Genomic DNA, 22,345 nt, shown 5'->3' on the forward strand with positions numbered 1-22,345 from the left:
AGCAAATATTTTCATAGACATCAAACCCTGTCAAAATCAGTAGCTAGATGCAACCCTTGCACTCAAAAGCCAGACTCCCCTTTTAATAATTAGAGATCTCAATGTAGGCTTAGCAAGTTAGCCAATTCCTCCAAGGTGCTGCTGGGTTATGATTAGAGATCCCACAGCTGAAAGCTCTATACTGCTTGAAACCAAAGCACTGGTTATTTTCAGTAAGGGGCTAAATCAGAAAAGAATACAGTGGTTACTTCAAATACTACTTTTGACAAATCAGCACTCCTCCAGTCTCTTGATTCAAGTCAGTTTTAAGCAGTAGTGCAGCTTTTACTGCATATTTGACTTCTCAGACAGGTAGAATACTTGTAATAGCTGCTACCGAAATAAACAATTCCTCTCTACCCACATTAAAAGGCAGCTGTCATATTCCCTGTGTGGTAGAACAGATGTTGCAAAAAAACCCAATGAGTATCTAATAGCACAGTATTTAAAGCCATAAAATAGTCTGAAGCTTCAACTGACTGAAAAGAACAAAGAATTACCAAAATCCCAGCTCAGCCTAGCTTGGTATTATCCCAGCTTGCCATCATCTTCCCAATAACTGTCTCACATCTTTAGAGTCACAAAGATATAAACATGAAAAACATTCATACATATGTGTGGTGGCCAAACAACATACTTGAGCCTTTCTGCACAAAGCAGAATTATTTCCTGCATCTCTTAAAAGCACTTGTGCTGAAGCAAATTGCATTTCTGTACCAGTGTGTGCAGGATGTAGCACTATTAAAGACTTAACACATTGCTTCAGTTTAGACACAAGTATCTGCAATTTTACATGGTACAAGAAAGTGACACATTTGCACAGGTATGTTTATTTTCCCTGTGTTTACAGTGCATCAATTGTAATTTTAAACCATTCATAAAGCACGATTTCATACCAATTTTACATACTTTACATCACAGTTCAACAACGTTAACACAGTTGTATCTACTAAATCAAATTAACAAAATGGCCATGAACATTTACACTAGTCTTCTGTAAACAAGGTTTTTTTTATAAACAACAGTAAATGGAATTAACACAGACCACCATATGAAAGAGGAATAAGCTTTTCCTTAAATAAATCACTCTGTTTATAAATACTTCAATTCTCTCAATATACATTTACAGACATAGTCGATTAAAAGCTGGTTACCTACACTGTTCTTTAAAAAGAAAATGTCTAGAGATGGACCACGGTGTGTTCAATTCACCTAACATAAGAAGCAAGCATATGATTAGTAGAATGTTAAAAGTATTACTATACTTCAAACTCACTTCTGTTTGTTTACACCAACACTGAGAAGATTGTCATGTTAGGGAATTTTTACTTGAATTCCAGCAAATTACAATCGATCTTGTAGTACACATATGGGTAGTACTCCTGTTGGCTGAGGTTTAAACCTGGAATATCCATAGTTGCCTGCAAATAAAGTTTTGAAACCAGTTATACTCTTACAATTCAGACTCCTATTAAGAAGTAGATGAAACATTCATGTTTTAGAAGCAAATAGGCTAGGTAAGACTTCAAGCTTAAATTTTCATGTTCAAGTGACTGTTTAAATAACAGGTGAAGTTAAAACTTTGACAAATGACTACCAGTATTTTTCAAAAGAAAATACAAAGTGCTTTTTCAAAATTCAATTAGTTCCGTATCAATAATTCACATCCATTGCTACAGCAAACAGATCATTACTACTGCATCTAAACACTGTCAGTTTCTGGTAAGAATGTTACAGGGTGCTGAATGATCCAGGAAGCTACATAAGTTCAGCATCTTTAATTGTCATCTAAATTGTCTCACATCCTCTTTCAACAAAAAGGCCTGGAACTACATTACTACAATCTTTTTTAATTCAGTTAAACTCATGTTATCTTTAGTTAACTTTTAACTACAAAAACCGCTGTTTTCAATACAAAGCAAATTACTAGAATAAGCCTCCCAACAAACCAGTTTTACACATGAAAATGAGACCTCTACAGATGGAAAGGCTGATTCCATTTTGACAATGATTCAGCCTTCTTCAGCAGAGGACCACTGTGCTAACTTGCAGTCTGTATCTTTCCATCAGTAGTAGGAAAGAATGCAGTAAGAAGAAATTACGTGTGACTTTTGAATCACACAGCTCTTCAAATATATCAGTTGCAACTTTAAATACCATCTGCCTTGCAAAAGTGTAAAACAGAAGCAGCATTTTTTTAAGGAGACAAAATTCTCTGTACTGTGAGAAAATCAAGAATATAGAGAGGTATAGCTTTTTAATGATGCCAATAGACTTTTTGCTTTGTTTAAACATACCAGTAGCAGTTAAAAAGTACTTACATCAATGATAGCTGCTGCACTGCTGTCAAGATGTTTGTATAAGTCATACAGAACTTCCCTCAGCTTCTTCATCGTTTTCTTGTTAGGCTGAAGCAACATTGCCTGGAAGTTAACTGGCAAACCGTACCTGAGGAAGTCAAGTAGAAAACTATGGAAATGCTGAAATAAACCCTCTTTCATAATTCAAAGCAGAATTTTATTTTGAGAAAGAATCTATTGAAGAGGAAATTCTGCTCATTTCCATTTTTGCAAAACCATTCTGTGTCTACAATTCATAAGGCATAAAAAAGTACAACTTCAAGTTTAAAATAATAAAATTGAAGCAATAATATTTTTAAAATAGTTTTAAATCCTTGAGTATTTAGCATAATTCTCAATGTTACCTGAACACTCAGACTAAATTTTGAACACTTCATAAGTTTACTTTGCTTATGATACTTCGTGGACAATGTGGTTTCTACTTAATCCTCCTTTCTAGGAGTGTGGAAACAGCTGCCAACATTCCAATCAAGTTCAGCTTTCTTCTTTACTCAAGTTTTGTCTTCACAATAAAGCCATAGCAGCACAAACACAGATTCATGTGATTTGTGTTCTTTTTCTCCTCAACTTATCAAAAAGGCTACAAACACCTTGCATTTTGCTGACCTTGGTAGGAATGTCTTCAGCTATAAAAAATAAAGGTCCTTCCTTTGCAGAACAACTACGGCTGTTCCTGACTAGTAACACACTTGTGGATAGTATGAAGAAAAGAAGCAGGTAATTCTAGTTAGAATATTGAGTGGTTTAATACTGAAAAGTTTAGACTACAAAAGGCATGTCTAAAAGAAAAAGCATACATTTCATGATGCCAAACTATGTTACTGAAACCCCAGTTTTTATTCTGAACTATTGCAATTTGCCATTTAAATAAGATGCAGTTAGTTCTTGTTACAAGCAGCTCATAAAGTAACCTGAAAATCAGCAAATGTGTCTCCCTGCTGCATACAGAGTATCTGTAACACCTAAAGCAATAGTAAAAACACTATCCAAGGGGAAGATACACAATTATCTTCCTCAAATATTTCACAACTGGCAACAAGAGAGAGCTACTGCCCTACTTTTTGCCTCTTCCTTCCCAGAAGAGCAGCATTCATCTGCTTCAGTTCGGTAAACCCAAGCTACATGCAAATTCTTACCAAGTCTAGGAAGAAAATCACTATTCAAATCTGCCTCATTACCTTAAAACAGATTCAACAAAAACACGTAATGCTTTCACATGAATCCATGCAATGAAAGCTTCACTGAAATTAACTTTCAGCCACCGAACCAGAGGCCCCTGTGAAAGAGAGGAGGGGAAAAATAATATGCTATTCAAACATCAGAAAAAGACTCAGTCCATTATGCATCTTTGAGCAGCTACTCAATATCTGTACCATGATAATAAAAGACAAGTTAAAGACAGAATTCACTATGGACATAATGGCTCAAGAGTGTTTTGATACAAAGTAAAGAGACATTTAATGAGACCTCCCATTGTCTCTTCAGTTCCCCATCTCAGTTACCAGGATTTAACTATACTAAAGAACATTTTAGTAATATCTGATTATGTAATTCAAATACTTGTCCATTTTCAAACTTCAAACATTATCAGCTGCAATACCAGCCCTTGGTTCAATGCAGTGAAGAGCACTTGTGCTGCAGGAAATTCAATTATCCTGGAGCAGATGAGCTGGGTGGCAGGCCGGCTACATCAGTCATCCTTACAGTGCTTTCTCTGAACCACCACTTCATGAAATTTTTAAGTAGTAATAACAAGTTTCTCAGATGTCTCACATTTCTATAATGTCCAGTTTATTAAGACTTACAAACTGTTTCTTCTTGTCAGTTGACAGTCTATTCATTTCCTCTTTGTCGGCTTTCATCTCTTCTTCATTGTACTGGAAGTCACGGACCATAAATCTGCATTTAGAAGTGAATAAAATCAGAAGTGCCTATCTAGAGATCCTTCAAAGCATGAGGGACAGGATGCACACAAAAAATCCCTTACTTATACTCTCTGGCTTTGTGCTTGAAGTCATCCACGGCCTTCCTGAACAAGGTGACATTACAAAGGTAGCTGTCTTGGTCCTCAAAGAGTACACTACACAGAAGGAAAACAAACCAAGTGTCAGAATTAATCAGGTTCAAGTCAGCACAGATCAGTCACACAGTACCACATGTTGTACTTTATTGCTACAAGGCAAGACATAAATGTAGATAATTATACAGGATTTAGTTCCCAAATTAAGCACCTCATACAGAATGTAACTGACTGCTCTTAAATTACTCCCTTCATAAATGATGGCAGCATACAGTTCACATTCAGAGACTTCATCACACAAACCCACTTCATATGATATTTGTTCAAATTAAAAATTATTTAACAAAAAAAGCAACTGAAGCTGGTTTAATACTGAAACGTTTGTACTACAGATTTATTAGAAACATGTTTTAAAGAAAAATGAAATGGATATAAAATAGAAAAGTATACAAATTAAAAAGATACAGGTTGGCAAAAAGAAAATGTTTCTTAGGCTGTAAAGTTGTCCCCTAGATTTACTATTTTATAATTAAAAGTAATATTGCTTATTTTGAGGTTTTATCTTAGGGGAAAAAAAGCTTGAACAGATTCAGACTGTTCCTCAGTGTCACACTGTGTTCAACACAAGCATTATCCAGCAGTTTAACAAGTTGCTTTTTCTTAAGCTAGCCCTAGGCTATGGTTTCCCAATAATTAACTCTGAACCACTAGCAGATCTTCCAAATGTGAAGCTATCCAGAGAAAGTTCGGATTTTTAAACTGGCATAGGACTGGTAATATCAGATTTGCCTGATCAAAACCTCAAAATTAACCACAAACCGATGCTTTGTGCTACATGTGGACTTTATCTTCGATGTGGTTACAAGGTTGCTAAAGTGATTTAATCTTGCCCACCACAGCACCTAGCAAGAGCTTGATACCAGGGATCCAAAGAGACAAGCCACCTTTTTTTTGTACACAACAAAACCATTTACACTTCCAGTTCTCCATTCTTTTGGAAGTTTTCAAAGATTTCATACAACCTGTTTCAAGTCTGTGAATGGAGACCTAAAGCTCACAGGCCAGCAGCCAGCATTTGTTGCTTATCTCCACCACACTCCAGATAGAAGCTGAATGTATCTGACCAGAACTAGATTAACTTTTCAGTTCTCTTACTCTTCTCACATAAGTTAAGTTTGATAACTTTGTAAACCCTAGAGTTCATTTGGATCTTTCCTCAATTATTTGATCAAATAAAGCTATAAAGCTAGACATATTGACAAGTTTTTGATCACTCTTTAAAATTCGAAGTCTTTTTAGATAAAGAATGCTCCTGAAACACAGCACAAGCAAAAATGACATTTAGTATTTAAAAACTTACTTGCTGGAACGTGGTACAACCATCTCTGCTAGTGTTTCATACTGCTTAACCCAGTCATTATAATTTAACCTAGAGAATACACAGGTTATTGTTAGACTTTTCATCTGAGATTAATGGATCAAGGTGGTTTTTTTAAAGATAAAAACATTTAATTATCACATCTTCCATATCAGGTGTAGGTTGTCAGAAATATGCAGGACTGAAGAAATGCTCAGTTCTCTGCATGCTGTTTTTATAACTATTGATAAATAAACTATAGTGATGGCAAAAGTACAATATTTTCAGTCTTTGTGTCAGTTTAAAAGTGCAGCATTTTTTAAATCAAAGAACTATGAAATTAAATCATCATTAAGTACAGATCTCAGGGGACCAAATGGAATTAAGTGTCAAGGTTAATCAGAAATTCCTCATGCAACTCTGCTCTTTTGAGCAGAGGAATACTTCTTCCACAATTATAAAGAGGTTCCCTAGAGCCCTGCACTTGCCTGAAGGACTGGGAATTTTGGAAGCCCTGCCTTTCTGTAGTTGGTTGTGAAGAGGTTCCATCCTTTCAACAGCAAAAACAAGTCAAAGAAAAATAACAGCTGAGATATCCTAACCACCTGCTTTCTGCTAAAGCCACCACAAAACCATTTTTCCTTCACCAGAGTTTGACACGTGACAGACTCTAATGGTTCCTGTGGTAAAGAGAGCCAGTGGGCTTTTCATAAATCAGAAGCTCTCTTTGCTTGCAGCTCCAGAAAGACAGTCAAAGGCCATCTCCTCATTTTACAACAGTTTTGAGAGCATCTGTTTCACCAGTTTCCTTGGCCAGGGGAAAACATGAGATTTCTGTTGTTCAAACATTTCAAATGAGAACAGCCTGTTCCCCCAGCAAGCTTTTGACAGGACATAAGCAGGGTTCCAATGGCAGAGACTTGTAAAAAAAAAAAATCAGTGTTCAGGCAATCTAAAAAACGTGCAGGGCAAAGCAGTAAAGAGTTCACTCACTAAGTGGTGAAAGTTGGCATAGTCCTAACCAGGATAATTTAATGATTAAGCCTTGTAATGTAAAACAAGCCATGTTTTTACTCAGCACTTATTTTCATAAGGACACCATCTGGAACATGACTAGTCATAGCAAACACTGGGTAAGAGACATAAATTTCATCTCCAGTTTCTTCAAGAAATTCATGAGCACTCAGCAGTCCTTATGAGGAGTTTTTGTGAACAAGGAACACAGGCACAGATGCTCACTTATCTCTCCTGAGCATCTTAACAGTTCTGTTTGCTCATCCAAGAAAGCCCCAAGTAAATTCAGATGTCATTCTTACAGTATTATAGGGTTGTGAGATCTATTATTTGATTTATATTTCTTACTGTATTCTGTTCTTAGGATGAATAAACTTACTTCGGCACAATCACTAATAATGTGACCAAATATTCTGAATCAAGTACAAAGTCCTCTTTCTTTACAATATCAGCAAGACTTCTGGTTAGCAAGCTTCCCCTGCAGAGAAACAAAGACAGACAGAACAATTACATGTTTAAGAATTGAACTTGTCTGGATAACAGTTTCCAGTGCTTGATAATATAGCATTCTCAAAGATACATTTTACCTACACAATTGCTATTAGCAGAGCAAACAAAATGTCCTTATATGCATTTTATATCTCACTATCCACAGTCACTGACATTTTTATCAGTAGCTCCACTGCAGGGCGTCATTTCCATATTCCAAATACGTCACATGCTTAAGTGGCCAACTTGTCTTTTTAAGTTATTTAAAACTGCAAGGATCATCAAAACCATTAACTGCAGACTCTAGTACACAGAGTTATAACTAAGGTAGTACAGATCTACATACAGAACATCAATAAAAACTGAAAGCAGTGTATTTCCTCATATTCATAAAAGACCAAGAACACACATAGGTTTGAGGGCGTTCAGCTGACAACTGCCATGGCTCAGCACAGAACTTATGTCTCACTCCTAGAACAGCTTGTCACGTACTGTCAGTGGCATGACCATGGCTCTGAATCAGCCAGCAGCCTTGTGCCAGTCACTGCAATGGCAGGGTTCAGGCACACTAATCAACCACATTTGCACAGAACTACTGTACCTCGACTATATTTCAGATAATCATCACACGTACGTGACAAGACAACACGCGGCCCTGGCTTAATTTATTATCTGCGTGTGCACAGCAGCTGTCTCTGCTGTTGGTAAATTCTGAGGGAAGAAAACCAGTTAAGCTGGAGTGAAGGAAAGACTTCCTTATTTAGACAAGACACCTAAGCAGCAGCGTAACACACCACTAACAGCAAGCTTCTCTCAAAAGTTCCAGCAATTTATGCTATTCGTACAAGCTTTTGTGATTTCTTAATTCCTTTTCAGTCACAAGTAGGTTAACAAGAACCAGACAGCTGGTAATAAATGTTCTTTTATGACAGCTGCTCTTCAAGATGGATAAACACCTCAAAAACACATTAAGCTTAGAGCCTGTATCACTCCACAGTTTATTACGTTTTCATGCTTAGATAACATTCCTGCACTACATTAGCAAAAAGTAATTCAACTTACGCGTTCTTTCTTTCCAGATTCTGAAGATTCCCTTTCAGATTATTGTATGCCGAGGCTCTTGCTTTTAGATCATTGTCAATCTGGTTTACTCCCTTAAAAATGAAAAGAAAAGGAACCGTGTCTAAAGAACTAGAATAGAACCTATGTTCAGCTTGCCACTGCTGCTCAAGTAAGGAAGAGGATGGATTTGAGAAGGATGGCTTAATTAGCATGATTATGAAAAATAATTCATTCTGAGCAAGATAACTTGGCAGTAAGTGGAAGCATACAAAACAAATGCAGCACTTTAGGACATCTTAAACTGCTAACCATACTCGTATCAGCGTGTACCCTGTATGAGGCAGCGTTTGAAAATCAGTGCACTCACTAACAGCTGGTAAGTGAAAGAACATGGCACAGTGCTGCTCTGGCATTATAAGGCTGCCTATTGCCTCCTTCACTGCTTCCTCACTGTAGTATGGAGGTACAAGCATGAAAAAATTCCCAGGAACAAGTTTCTGAACACAGGGACTTTCCCTTTATGTACACTTAGACACTGACAAAACATCTTGTTTGCATAAAACACTTCAGCTTGGAGATCCAGATATGATTTTGTTTCCACAAAATAGGTCTCTCTTAAAAGCAAAGTCACTTAATTAAACAGTGACCTTGTTTATGGTAACACCCAAGTTGGCTCGTCTGTAGCAGGAAATCATCAAAAGCCTGAATGTCCTGCTAGTTTCATGTGGCAACACATTAAAAGCTTGCACCTTTATAGATACAGAAATCCTTTAGACAAAATACTCTGCAAATGACAAAATCAAACAGATGAGTACTTAAGGTTATTTAAATCCTTTGACAGATACAACCTTTAGCAAAGCAACATGCAGAACATTTCAGCAGGTGTCACACAAGGCATACACCCTCATGAAAACTTTTTAATACTACAAGAAGTAACACTAGCACCTGTTTTTACATCTAGAAGACAGCATAAGGGGAAAATTAATGAGAAAATATTAAGCCTTTGTGCAGTTCAGCTCTTCCCCAGACTGACAACTCTACGCCTTTTCCAGGGATCAAGATTTTCATTGAGTTTAACTATGCATTGCTTAATGACACAACCCAAAAACCACTGATACTAAACAGTGCCTTTAGAAACCAGTTCCATCCAGCATTTCCTAATTGACAATGATCTAATTGCTGTCATTTGTAGAGTCAGTAGTCTTTTAGAATATGACTGCTTAGACAAAAACCTGTTACTGATGCACTGACTGAAGTTTACTGTAAAAAACAACCAGCTTTGCTTCCTAATGTATGTTAGAGAATACAGAACCACAGACTTCAATGCCATGACAGAGCTCTTGAAAACAAATTTGTAAAATTACCAAATGAAGCAACAATACAAACTCCCTTTGTGAGTAGAATTGGTGAATAACTCATGAAGGTGATGGCAAAAGGAGGCAGACTCCTGGAATTGCTAAGGAAAGTGCCAGTCTAACATAGTGAGCCTATTTCTACACAGAGCACTCCCAGATATTTAAATCATTTAGGCAGTCACTGGCAATACACGAGTGTCTTGTAGTCATACAACTAAGCTGTGGCACTTCAGTGCATGCCTGGATTGCTGAAAAGGTTGGACTAGGGCACTAAAAATATTGAGGTTGTCTCCTTGCATAAGTCTGATGACTAATTTCAAATTCAAAGAACGATTCAATTAAGTGACAGCTCTCACATAGCACACATGCCATCTCCAAAGTTTTCTGTATTGACACTGGGGTTCACAAAACTTCTGAAAGCTAAAAGCTGAAAAAACTTGATAGATAGTTACAGCAGATACCATTTTATTTTAAATGTTTCTAACACTGCTGTAATTTCTTCTCAACTGACAAATCCCCCACTGCAATTGCCATTAGTCATCTTGACAGACATCAGAATCTGCTGCCCAAGTGAGTGAGGATGATATAAAACCATACAGGAAAAGTAATAATTCATGATATGACAAGCTTTTCAAATTATTTAACATCAACATGTCAGGAGGCTTCACAGATTTTAATTAATGCAGCTCTATCAATTTCCCTGTATCTTCACTTTGGCACGTGATTATATGAAGATTTTATCTTTGTCAGGACTCTTTCTGCCTTGGGACAAAACTGCTTCAAGTCCTGTGATATGATCTCCTGGAGTTCACTTCTATAGAACATAAGACATCTTCAGTCATCTTCCTTCTCTTCTCTACTTTATGGACACTTATCAATGGCTCACAGTTGAAAATATTTTATAAACTCTTTGAAATCAGATTTATGACATAGGTGTCCTGAGGCTGTCCCTATAGAATACAAGCACTGCTAAACGTGAAGAGAAATGGAAACCCTCAAGAGGATGACTGAGGCTGAACTCCAGCAGACTCTTCTCTGCATTTACTGTCCAACCTAACAGCTCAATGAGGTGCCTAAGGCAGATAAAGGATGTAAGACAGTTAAAGTTCAGGTTCTGGAGTACAATTTTGTTGAAGCAGATTATTTATCTAGCAGACTTCAGGACATAGAATAACATACACTGAACCTTTGATAATTTTCAATAAAAGGCATATCTCTTCATGTCCTATGTTTCTTTTTCAACAAATTTAATCTCTGCAAAAACAAGTGCTGTACTATAACAGCTGTAAAGAGTTCAGTACTCCATTTTGGCACCTTCTTCTGAAGAAGCAAATATTATGTGCTAGTGTCAGATATTATTATTTTGTATCTGTGAGATATTTTTAATGTGCAAATCATCAGAGCCTTAGGACAGCCAGTCATCCTTCAACAAAAGGCCACACTACAGATGTTTTTCCAGGAATACTTTCTGAATGTAATTTGTGAAATGAATTCAAGATACAGTGATAGTCCCAAAGAAATATCAAAAATGAAAGTACTAATTGCATTCTCTGTCAGCTTTGTAGAAAATAATAAGATTTTGTAATCTCTGTAAAACAATTAATGTAGCAGTTTCAGGCACCTGCAGTTATAGCAAAGCACAAATCTGCCAGCACTTACCCCCATCCCAACCCCACTATAGCCCTTACACATCCATCTCCAAAGACTACTTTGATAGATACCCAAAACAGCCTCTTTTTTCCAAGTTATGCATTTCTAGTTAGTAACACAGGCAGTTCCAAGAGCCAGTCTGCAGATTACAGAAAACAGGAAAGGGAAAAAAAAGAGGCTGGGAAGATCCTAAAGCAAGGGTTGCTGACAGAGAACTCTCTCACTGTCTAAATCAGCCAGACACTGCTGAGGACCCTGTACAGGCTCACAAGCAAGCACAATGCAAATTAAACCCTCCATGTATGAAACTTTGCCAAAGTAAAGATGAGGAAAACGCACAACAACTCTCAAATGAGCTTTCCTCATCTAACAATGAAGGCTTATTTCTCCCCTCATACCTGACTGCCATGGCTTTCAGACTGTAAGGTCATGCCCTGGTTCACTGCTGACAGCCCACAAGGTTTGACAACATCACACAAACACCACGCTAGTACAGCAAAACAGAAATCTAAACATCCTTTCTTGGTTATTTATTTGTTAGCTCAGTGATCCTAGGAAACAAAAACCAGCAAAGACAGTCTGATGGCCTTCAGGGAGCATTCTCCAAATCCTAGCCACATCTTAATGTATTTATTTGGCTACTAAGTGCTACAAAGTTCACTACTATTGTTAGCTGACTAAAACAGACCAATGCCTTTGAGAGCAAGTTTTGTGCATAAGTATCTCAAGTTCAAATAGGGAAGTTTTATAAAACAAGTTACCTTACCTTTGCAATAATTTCTGAAATATTCTTCAAGGATTGCTTGATTGGGTATTTGGCCATATCCCATTGGAACCTCGTTATATAGGTGACCAAGTCAACTAAAATTTTAAAGAACTTTGTTAAGATAGACAATAAAAAACCTAATGTATTATACTCTATGGAGAACTGCTGTAACAGAAGAGAACTGTAACAGAGTGGACCTTGCCATGTGTGGACCCTGTTGCTTAAGAAATTCGAAAATAAACAAGCTGTAAATTAGCCATGACCTCAGCCTTCAGATATTGGTTTCTCCCTCTGTAGACCATAAATGACATTTACTACCAAGTCAAGGATGGTTGGAGAACTACAGACAAGAGCAACTACTTTTTGCTCTGTATGAAAAATGGGTGGGAGAAGGGAAGGTTATGATGGCAAAAAGGAGAGCAATGAACATGTGGCTCATCTGAAGTGACAGTTCTGCAAAGTTTTTTATGAAAACCCTACTCCAAGCCCTTATCCACTTATATTAGCCTCTCTTGCATCAATACAATTTGTTAAATTCTGTTAAATGGCTTTGAAAATAAAATATTGGTTCAGAGAACAGTGCAGCTCTTTCCTGAAATAAAATGCCCACTGGCAATCCCCAGTCTTTCTCGGCAGGGCTGCTCTCTGTGCATTCATCCCCCAGCTGTACTGACACTGAGGGCTGCCCTGACCCAGGTGCAGCCCCTTGCACGCGGCTTCCTTGCACCTCAGTAAGTTTCAGGATCATTGCCTCCCCTTCTACAGCTTTAGGATACATTAGGATATCGTGGTTAACACTTTACCTCCATTAGCCAGAAGATTCTCCTGAACTTTATCTTTACTGTCTTCTAGAACATCAGCCATATACTGAGCCACCTTCTTTACAACACTGAAAAATGAAAGATAAAGATAAATATATATATATGCATATAAACCAAAACCTCAAACTTGCCATTTGAGAAATACCATTCATAAAACTGATTTTAAATTGCCTGAGACTGGATCAAAAGTGACTGGATCAAACAAGGATGATGGCTGCTCTACATCCAAACTTTCTAAGAGCACAAGCTGGGCTCAGTATCTGAAGGAGACCAACTTCTCAGAAGTATTCCACAACTTTGTTTAAAATCTCCACTGTTGCTACTCCCCATTCTCAACAAGGTGAGGCTAACTTCCTCACATTGATATTGACTTCAAGTGTAATGTCAGTATACTGCAAAATTTTTTAAAGTCTGTTGTATTTCCAAAATTCTAACCCCTTTCTAGGAACAGATAGAGAAGTCAACAGTAATCCAAACTAAACACAAGGCAACTCTGACAATGCAATCTGACATTCAACACCTACCTTCCTAACTGAAAAGCCACACATAATATTATTCACATGTGCCAGGCCAAATAGTTTCCTTTTCTATTTAAAAATGTCTACTTAAGATTTCTCTCCTTGAAACAAAAAATGGCTCCATGAGTTCTGGTTATGAGAAATTTTGCTACTTTTGCTAAAAATCACTTTCAAAAGGCCATTAGTTTCTTCAAAATGAATAGGTTTTGCATTTTTGTTAATACTGTTTTTCTGTGGATTAGGAAATTACATGGTTACTTTCTCAAAGTGTGTAAATAGCATAATAGCATTCCTGCTAAAAAGAACAAGATTTTACTTCATTTCATCAGCACTTCCTGCACCTGTCAGGCTCAATTCTTAACAATTCTTCAGGACCCAGCACCACACAGCACTTCTATGGGGAGAGCCATCCTTCCTCAATGCAGAATGTTCCACTACTCTGTAAGAAGTTCATATTGTTTTTCTTTTTTCAAGAACAGATACTGTGAAAAACAGCATCTTGGCTTTCTTAAATCTTAGCTTGCTGACTGCCTGCAGAGGATCACTGTGACACAAAAAACGCTGAAAATAACCTGTGTATTATTAGGAAACCATCACATCATTACTCTAATACTTTGCATCCCAGTAAAAAGAAACTGTTACCTCTCCACAAACGCATCCAGTTTAGCCAGCTCATCTGACAAACCAACCAAAACATCCAGTGTGCCAACCTAGAAGCAAAGATCAAGATGCATTAGCAGATGTATATAAACACAGAAAGATAAAACCAGTTAACAGTAAAAGCTATATCTCCCAACAAGTAGCTCTGCAGAAGTACATAAAATGCTGGACTCTAAGATTTCAGACATCTTGATTTACCAAAGTCACACTCTGTTTCATTTGTTAGATAACAACCCCCCCCACAAAGCACCACAGGATCAGATCTAACTCACTAGTTTGGTGCTCAGTTTCAGTTCTGCAACCCAGCCATCCAAAACATGTTAAAACAATGTCTACATTATGAATTGCCTGTGTCTTTCACAAGGCAGTAGCTTCAGCATTTAATTCACTACTTTAGATCAAATGTGAATTTTCACTGATCAGGAATCTCAGCACTGGAGGCAACCTGGACATTGAAAGCTTTGACAATACAAGAGAACTGCAGCAGCAAGACCAACAAGAGTCTGGACTTTTTGCATCTTGGGTAATAAAATATCTAGCTTGTCTACAAGTTTTCACTCTTTCTTGCCTTCTCCTCCAAAAAACACTTTCTTCCTTAATTTCATGTATCTAAATTACACATTTCTTGCTGAAATATTACAGGGCATAAATGAATCTTCTGTCTAGCCAAGATGCTATTTAACATACTTGTAGCCTAGCATCTACTTTTGATATATCTGATCACTCAAATTCATATTAGTCCTTTTCTGTTTAGCCCTGAAGTGGAAAGGAGCAGAATTACTTAAGAAACATCATTACCAAATGACTTTCCATGCCCCACCTTCTTGTGGGCCACAAACAGTAAGGAAGCTCATTTTAACTAGTCACTTATAAGCCTCAGCACAAGCAAGTCCTTAAGACTGCTGTTCAGTGGAGACTAAACCACTGTTTCAATGAGTTTTAACTAAAAGATCTCACTGCTTAAACAGTTTCAACAGGTCCACAGAAGCCAGACTACTTCCCACTGTGTATAAGGTATATTCAGCTTCTGCCCCTTTTAGGAAGCAGAGGAGAAGCAAAACCAATTCTGTCTAACCCTGATGGGTCCCAGTAGTTCTCAACAATAACTCCTCTGAATGCTGCAGGCACCCTACAGTTTGAAAGCCAGCCAGACTCGTGTCCAAGGATCTCCTAGGAGGAGACAGACATTTGTTCTAGTCCCTATTGTAACTTGGGACAGTCCAGATGTGAATACAAGTCATGGCAGCTGGAAGATCTTAAAAGGCACTCTGAAGCACTCTGTGTCCTGGGCTCATTCCTTAGCCGAGGCAGGAAAAGGCATTATGCCACCTGAACTTGATCCACTCTGCAGATGAAGACTGATGGCATTTTTCTCCTCTATTTTGTAAGCTTTGATGAGCTTTCACTACATTAAACTGAGCTCCAAATTCTTGTTCAAGAGACATTCAGGCATCAGGAAAGAACTTTTCTGAATGAATACACTGGCTCATAACTCTTCCATATCCTGATGATTGTATTAAAGCACGATTAACTACTTTCAGATTTTGTTCCTATTTCCTTCTCACTGAATAGTTCAAATGGTCTTTTTTCCATTTTCCACAACGTACTGGCAGGTCACACTGGAATGCTCAGCCAGAGATAAACCACTGCTCTAATAGTCTAATGCTATTTCTAGACAGAGAAAAGGCAGAGCAGCTGTTTGATCAACTCCTGTATTTTAATTTGAGCCTTTTCACTGTATCTCAGGTGGAAAAGGAGCAGACATTCAGAACGTGAAAAAAAATTTAAATACTTTTTAAAAAGGCAAAACAAAACAGTCAAAGGAAACTCTCAATAATCAGACCACAAGTTCCTATTTTTCTTCTCCAAGTAACTGCTACCACTATGAGATCAAGACTACCACCCTCGGAAAATTTGCTGAAAGGACACAGGTTGCTGAATCTTGAAAACTTACAGAGTGAACAACTAACTTAGAAGTTCAGAAAATAAGATAACTGTTGTCTGAATTATTTCTTAGATCCACGCATAAACATCAAGAGAAGTCAGGTGTTCTCCCTAAAACATCTGCAAGTTTTAATCTAGAGAAACAAAGATGATGCAAAACACACACACTTCTTAGGACACGACACAGGGTTTACATACCTTCAAGTCTGGAATGTTGAACTTTGAATTAGTAGAAAGATTGTTGTGTTTTGTAGTTGCTGCATGTAGCTTCTCCCATGTCTGTTGACAGGTTTTTTCCCCAGGAGCAGAAATCAGCCAAAACTCTGTCATTTTTGTGCCTTTACCTCGATGTTTTTTGATTCTGGAAGATAAAGGCAAGAGGCTAGCAAAAGGGAAGCAAGGGAAAGAAGAAAAAAAATCTGCCATTAATACAGCAGTCAAAGCTTTGCCTGAAGAAAAACATCTCCTTCCATATTACTAAAGTGCAGTTCCAACGTCAATGAAAGACATTTTACCAGGAGTATCATGTGGTTTCAAATTCATTTTTTTCCTATCTTCCAAATCACATTTACACAGCTAGAAAATCTTTTTAAACTGAGCATCTTACATGTTAAAGTGAGCTGAGTTTGCAACATTAGCAACTTTCAACTGTAATTTCACAGAAAGATAATAAGCAAATAATCTAACTGAAAATAAATCACATAAAACAGCACCCAAATTATATTTTCACAGCTATATTCATTTTCCCATGTCTGTACAACAGACAACCTCTTCTGAAAACATCAGAGAAAAAAATCAAAAAAACCAAACAAATTTCAACTCTGACTTATCTTTTCCCATCACTTTTCAGATCAGGACAGTGTTTAAACTAAGTAAATGCCTAAAATTATTTAAATGCAATAGCTCCCAGGAATCATTAAGTCACCAGAATCCCCCTCCTCCTGCACCATTTTTTGTCTGTGTGGTTAGTTTTCCTGAAGCTCTGCTCCATTTTTAATAGTCTTGGGAAGGAAGATGATTTCCCATTTCAGGTAAAATGGAGGTATTACCAAATACACACAAGAGAACAAAAAGCTTAGTAGAAGAGTTTTAAGTGTTTTACATGAGGGGGCTTGAAATCAGAACAATGGAGAAGATCAAATAAGAAGTGAAGAAAGGAGAAGTGCTGCAGAATGGTTTGAAAAACAGATATAAATGCTGGTCAGACAAAAAATACATACAGATCGACTGAAAAATGAAAGCCAAGCAAATTAAAGAACCACAGGATACAGCAAGAAATACCAAGTGTTCAAAATAAATCCTAGAATAAGCAATAAGAATGGGTAGCTTGTTCACACCATGTACCTATCACCAGGACTTTTTTGTAATGTACTCTGCTTCATCCCTATGTGATTAGGAAAATGGATTTCCTAAGAAAAATCTTCCATTCAGTACACTACAATCTAAAATAAAAGTTATGAGCAAGTGTTTTCAGTGCTGTACTTGGGAAAACATACAGCGATGTCAAAACAGAATCTCAACTACGGCATTGCATTAAAAAAAAGACAACCGGGCAAGGGGCAGGGGACAATTGCTTCTATTTAACTTCATAGGACACTTCAATTTACTGATGCGACTTAGCACTAAGTCGCCAGTGTGACACTTCTTCAAGCTCGCTTTCAGAAATCACTTCTGGCTCTCGGCCTCCGCGTTTCATAAACACGAGCGGCCACAAGGAGGAAGCCGGGGAGGTTGCGCCAGGGGAGCTCCCCACGCTTGTGCGGAGGCGGCCGGGGCCGGCAGCGGGAGCGGGGGGCGCTGCCCGGCTCCCCACGGAGCCGCTGACCCGGATCACAGGGATTAGGTGTCAGTTCCCACAGCCCGCGCCGTCCATCGGCCCTCCCCGAGGCAAACACTCCCCGCCGCGGCAGGGCCGTGGTCCGGCGGCCCCGAGCCCCGGCAGAGCCCCAGGGAGCCGCGGTACGGCCGGGCCCGGCCCGCGCTGCCCTTCATGCCAGGCCCTGCGCGGCCCGGCGCCGGGGGAGGCCGGGGCAGGCCGGAGCGCTGCGGCAGCCGCTCGGGGTAGCCCAGACACTCGTCCTTCGTTCCTTCCTTCCCTCCTTCCCCTCCCCTGTCCGCTCCCGGGCCCGGCCCCGCCGTTACCGTCACTGCTCCATCCCCGGCGCCGCCGCCCGCTCACCCGCCGGTGGGTCACGTGACCCGCGGTCAGCTGACGCCGCCGCAGCGCCCGGCACGCGGGGCGGGCGGAGGCGCTGTGACGCGGCGGCGCAGGGGGTGCCGGGTGCGCCGGGGGTGCTGGGTGCGCTGGGGCCGCGGGTTCGAGGCCCGCTCCGCCTGCTGGGGGCCGCGCCGCTACCGCCGCGGACACCGAGTGCCTCAGGGCCCGGGCCAATCCTGATTGATCTGGGCTTGATTGGGGAATTGCTGTGAAAACCACATGTGGCTCAGGACGACCCGTGTCAAGAAGGCTTTGTACGATTCTGCCCTTAGGGCAGAGAAGGATGGTCGGGTTTGAAAGCGTGTGTGTTCGTTCTTGCTGCAGCCAGTAGATTTTCCTCAGATTACAGAAACACTGGCTCAAGGAAACATTTAGACTGGAAAAGACCTCTAGGATCATCGAGTCCACCACGTTGAACAGCACCATGTAAATCAGATTCCGCGACTGAGTGCCACATCTAGCCTATCCTTAAGCATCTCTGGGGATGGTGACTCCACCACCACCCTGGCCAATCCACTCCAGTGTTTAATCACTCCTCCAGCGAGAAAATTCCTCCTGATGGTCAACCTAACCCTCCTCCGGCACAGTTTGAGGCTATCACCTCTTATTCTGCTGTTCTTTACCTGTGACAAGAGCCCGACCCCCAGCTGGCTGCAGCCTCCCCTCAGGGAGCTGCAGGGAGCGATGGGGGCACAGCGGAGCCTCCTTCGCTCCAGGCTGAGCCCCCCCAGCCCCACCAGCTGCTCCGCACAGCGCCCGTGCTGCGGACCCTTCACCAGCCCAGAGCCCTTCTCTGCACCCTTCACCAGCCCAGAGCCCTTCTCTGCACCCTTCAGCAGCCCAGAGCCCTTCTCTGCACCCTTCACCAGCCCAGTGCCCTTCTCTGCACCCTTCACCAGCCCAGAGCCCTTCTCTGCACCCTTCACCAGCCCAGCGCCCTTCTCTGCACCCTTCAGCAGCCCAGAGCCCTTCTCTGCACCCTTCAGCAGCCCCGGTGCCCTTCTCTGCACCCTTCAGCAGCCCAGCGCCCTTCTGTGCACCCTTCACCAGCCCAGAGCCCTTCTCTGCACCCTTCACCAGCCCAGAGCCCTTCTCTGCACCCTTCACCAGCCCGTGAATGTCCTTCCCGAACTGAGGGGCTCAGAACTGGACACTGCACTCAAGGTGTGGCCTCACCAGTGCCCAGTACATGGGAGAAGATCAGCTCTCGGAAAGCACAGTGTTGGAAAACAGAGTGTACTTCAGGGATCACAACCACAGGAATATGTGCTGAAATGCTTTACTGCTGTCAGTCTGCAGTGAAGGGCTTGAGAAAAGAGGAGGCTTGCACGCAGGTGACAGTGGAAAAAAATGCACTTGACAAGAAACTGTTGCTGTTTTATTTTGGCACCTAACCCCATTTTTCTTAGCTCAGAGTAGAAATGCTGAGAGAAAAAGAGCAGATTGTAAATTGTTCTATTGCTAGCTAAGTTGTGTGAAACTGCCTGTCATTGTAATTCACAACGTTCTCTGAAGAATGCAGAAACTGTACAAAAAAGGCAAACTATTTTGCTTTGCTGGTTTTCAGGGAACCAAATAGTTTGCTCCTATTTTTCTTCAGGTTTTGGGTTTGTTTTGTTTTTCCAAATAGACAAGAGTTGGAGCCATTATATAGCTGTGGGTGGCTTGTGGGGAACTGTAACAGAGAGGAGACACAAATGTCATCAGAGATATCAGAAAGGTGACTTCACACAGTTCCGATCCAGCAAAGGATGCGGCTTTGTGATTCTGGGAGCAACTTCAGGTCTTCAGTCCTATGCTCTTCTCCCCATCAAGTATTTATAGATGCAGATGCTCCAAACTCTGCTTAGTTAAGTTCAGTGTGGCTGTTTAACAGCCCCTGATGTGACAGATCAGTCTTCCTTCAGCCATTGATGTTGTCCATTCAGCCACCAGAGGCTGCTGAAAATGTTCCCATTGCCAAACTGCCCACAGACATTTAAAATGGTCTTACATGCTCCTACTGGTATGGCTTTGTTAGAGGCTTTTCTTGTATCAGTATAAAACACGTGTTTACCCTAAACTAACACAGTAAAACAGAAACTTGCCTACCTTAAAAACCTATTTTTAAACCCCAAATTAATGATTGCAGCAAGAATAATTTCTTAATGGATGCATTATTAATTTTTCCGTGAAAAATCCTATAAAATTTCACATTAGGCACATTTCTCATTATTATTGCAAGCCATTTCCTCAAAATGTGGCAATATATGCCATATGCAAACACTAACCAGCAAATGCAAGACGTTATCTGTGTTATTTTTGGAACAAGATAAGATTTTTTTGAGTGATACATAGTTCCAAGCTATCAGACGGAAACTTGGCATCAACCTCTATAAATAAACAGAGTGGTTAGCAAATGATACACTAAAAGCAGTACTTAAGAGACGAACAGCAAGCATTTCTAACCTGCAAAATGACAACCTGCTTGTAAAACTGCAGGAGGGTATTCTGAACGCAAGGACCTATGATCTGCTACTTAAAGTCCACTGGCTAATGTGGTTGGTTTTATAATGATATTTGCCATTTGGTTAACTGATATCAATGAGGTACAAAGCAAGCCTGAAGGCAATCTATAACTCTTCACTAGAAAACAAAAAACAAAACAAAACAAAAAAGAGTGATTAGCAGAAATCAAACAACCAGGATATTAGCACCCGTGGAATAAATGCACAGTAACAGTGAGCTGCAACATGATCATTAAGTGAGCTAGTGGTGAGAAACCCAAGCCAGATGTGCAATCATTATAAATGCTGTTAGGGAGAAATCTGTACATAGTAGCATTTAAAACCACAGCTGCTACAATAGGAGTGGATATATGGTAGATTAAACAGATATGTTCACTAATATTTTTACTCCATCTGTCCTGATAGGGATATTTTTATGAAGACTCTGAAGCCTGGAAAAAACTAGTCACACTTTTTTTTTTTCATTTCTTGAGTAATCTATTTGTTGAAATTTCATTCAGGGAGGAGGGAATTGTTGTGTCTTTTTGACCTCAATTATTTTCTGTTGTAATTTTTGAAAAATAATGATCTCTTTAAACATTGCATAGAATTTTGTTCTATAATAAAAATATATGTCAAAAATTACTTTGGGTCAGGTCTCTGTGTAGGCCTATATTCAGCTTTGAATATCTGAATGACTCTTTTTTGTTGAATACTTTTCTTATGGATAGGCTAAACACAGACTGACTTGAGTGTGCCCTGAGCTGCACAGAGGTATGTGAGATAAAACTACTTAGGATTGAGAAAGCTTACCTGAGAGTTAACAAGAAGTTAGGAGAGCAGGGCTGCCCTTTTACCAGCTGCATGAAGTGGTTGCTCTTTTAGATCTCTAGAGTGAAAATTAGAACACATGAAATAGGTTATGAAAGTAGCTGCTGCTATCTGAAAATCCTAGTGAGGAAAGTAACTCTACCCAGGGTTAGGAGGGTCCCAGAGGATTTATCTGACCCCAGGCATGTGTGGTGCACCAGGCAGCGACAGGGAGTCCCCAGTGAGGGAATCCACGGCAGCTGTGCGGGAGCCTCAGCCAAAATGCCAATTGCAGGCTGCTGCCAGAGCCCTCCAAGGACTCTGTTCTGCAGAAACCCTCTCAGCTGTGAGTCCAGAGTGACATTCCACATGCCCTCACAGCAACAGAATGAACATGGTGAATAGATTTTAGCTTTTCATTCTAGTGGGATGGCTCTTGACATCTCTGGTAATTTTTGAGGGAAATACAGATTTTATTTGAATTCTGATTTTTCACCCATTATATATTTATTTGATTTGTAGCCAGATTTTCTCAAATGATTATTGCAGAGCTGTGTGTTCTTCTTTGATATGTGGATGATGTTTACAACAGAGATGGTGCAGATTTCCCTTGCTTTTTGGTGTCCTCTGAGGCTATGCTTCTTCAATATTATACCAAGAAAAGCTGACAAACTGACTTGCTGAAGACAATGGGAATATTATCATCAGTTTTGACATGATCATAATTTTGCTCACAGTTTTATTAATATGTCAGTGGAATTATGTTTTTATTCTGG

General features: G+C 39.8%; 1 protein-coding gene across 2 annotated transcripts; it reads right to left on the reverse strand.

Annotated features, from left to right (window-relative positions):
• Positions 1 to 846: 846 nt before the first annotated feature.
• On the reverse strand, positions 847 to 18,323 carry ATP6V1C1 (ATPase H+ transporting V1 subunit C1). 2 transcript variants are annotated; one of them, XM_063389860.1, is made up of 13 exons: positions 18,198 to 18,323; positions 16,254 to 16,437; positions 14,094 to 14,161; positions 12,916 to 13,001; positions 12,113 to 12,207; positions 8,342 to 8,433; positions 7,170 to 7,268; positions 5,780 to 5,848; positions 4,387 to 4,479; positions 4,205 to 4,298; positions 3,578 to 3,675; positions 2,361 to 2,487; positions 847 to 1,460 (listed from the first exon to the last, which is right to left on the reverse strand). In XM_063389860.1, exons 2-13 carry the CDS (start codon positions 16,383 to 16,385, stop codon positions 1,365 to 1,367), a joined length of 1,149 nt encoding a protein of 382 aa, XP_063245930.1. In that variant the 5' UTR covers positions 16,386 to 16,437; positions 18,198 to 18,323; the 3' UTR covers positions 847 to 1,364. The 2 variants fall into 2 exon arrangements, with proteins under 2 accessions (XP_063245930.1, XP_063245939.1); XM_063389869.1 differs by having other exon boundaries at positions 16,254 to 16,416; positions 18,198 to 18,295.
• Positions 18,324 to 22,345: the final 4,022 nt, after the last annotated feature.

Source organism: Prinia subflava, chromosome 1, assembly GCF_021018805.1.
Source record: "Prinia subflava isolate CZ2003 ecotype Zambia chromosome 1, Cam_Psub_1.2, whole genome shotgun sequence".
In the NCBI taxonomy this organism is placed as follows: domain Eukaryota; kingdom Metazoa; phylum Chordata; class Aves; order Passeriformes; family Cisticolidae; genus Prinia; species Prinia subflava.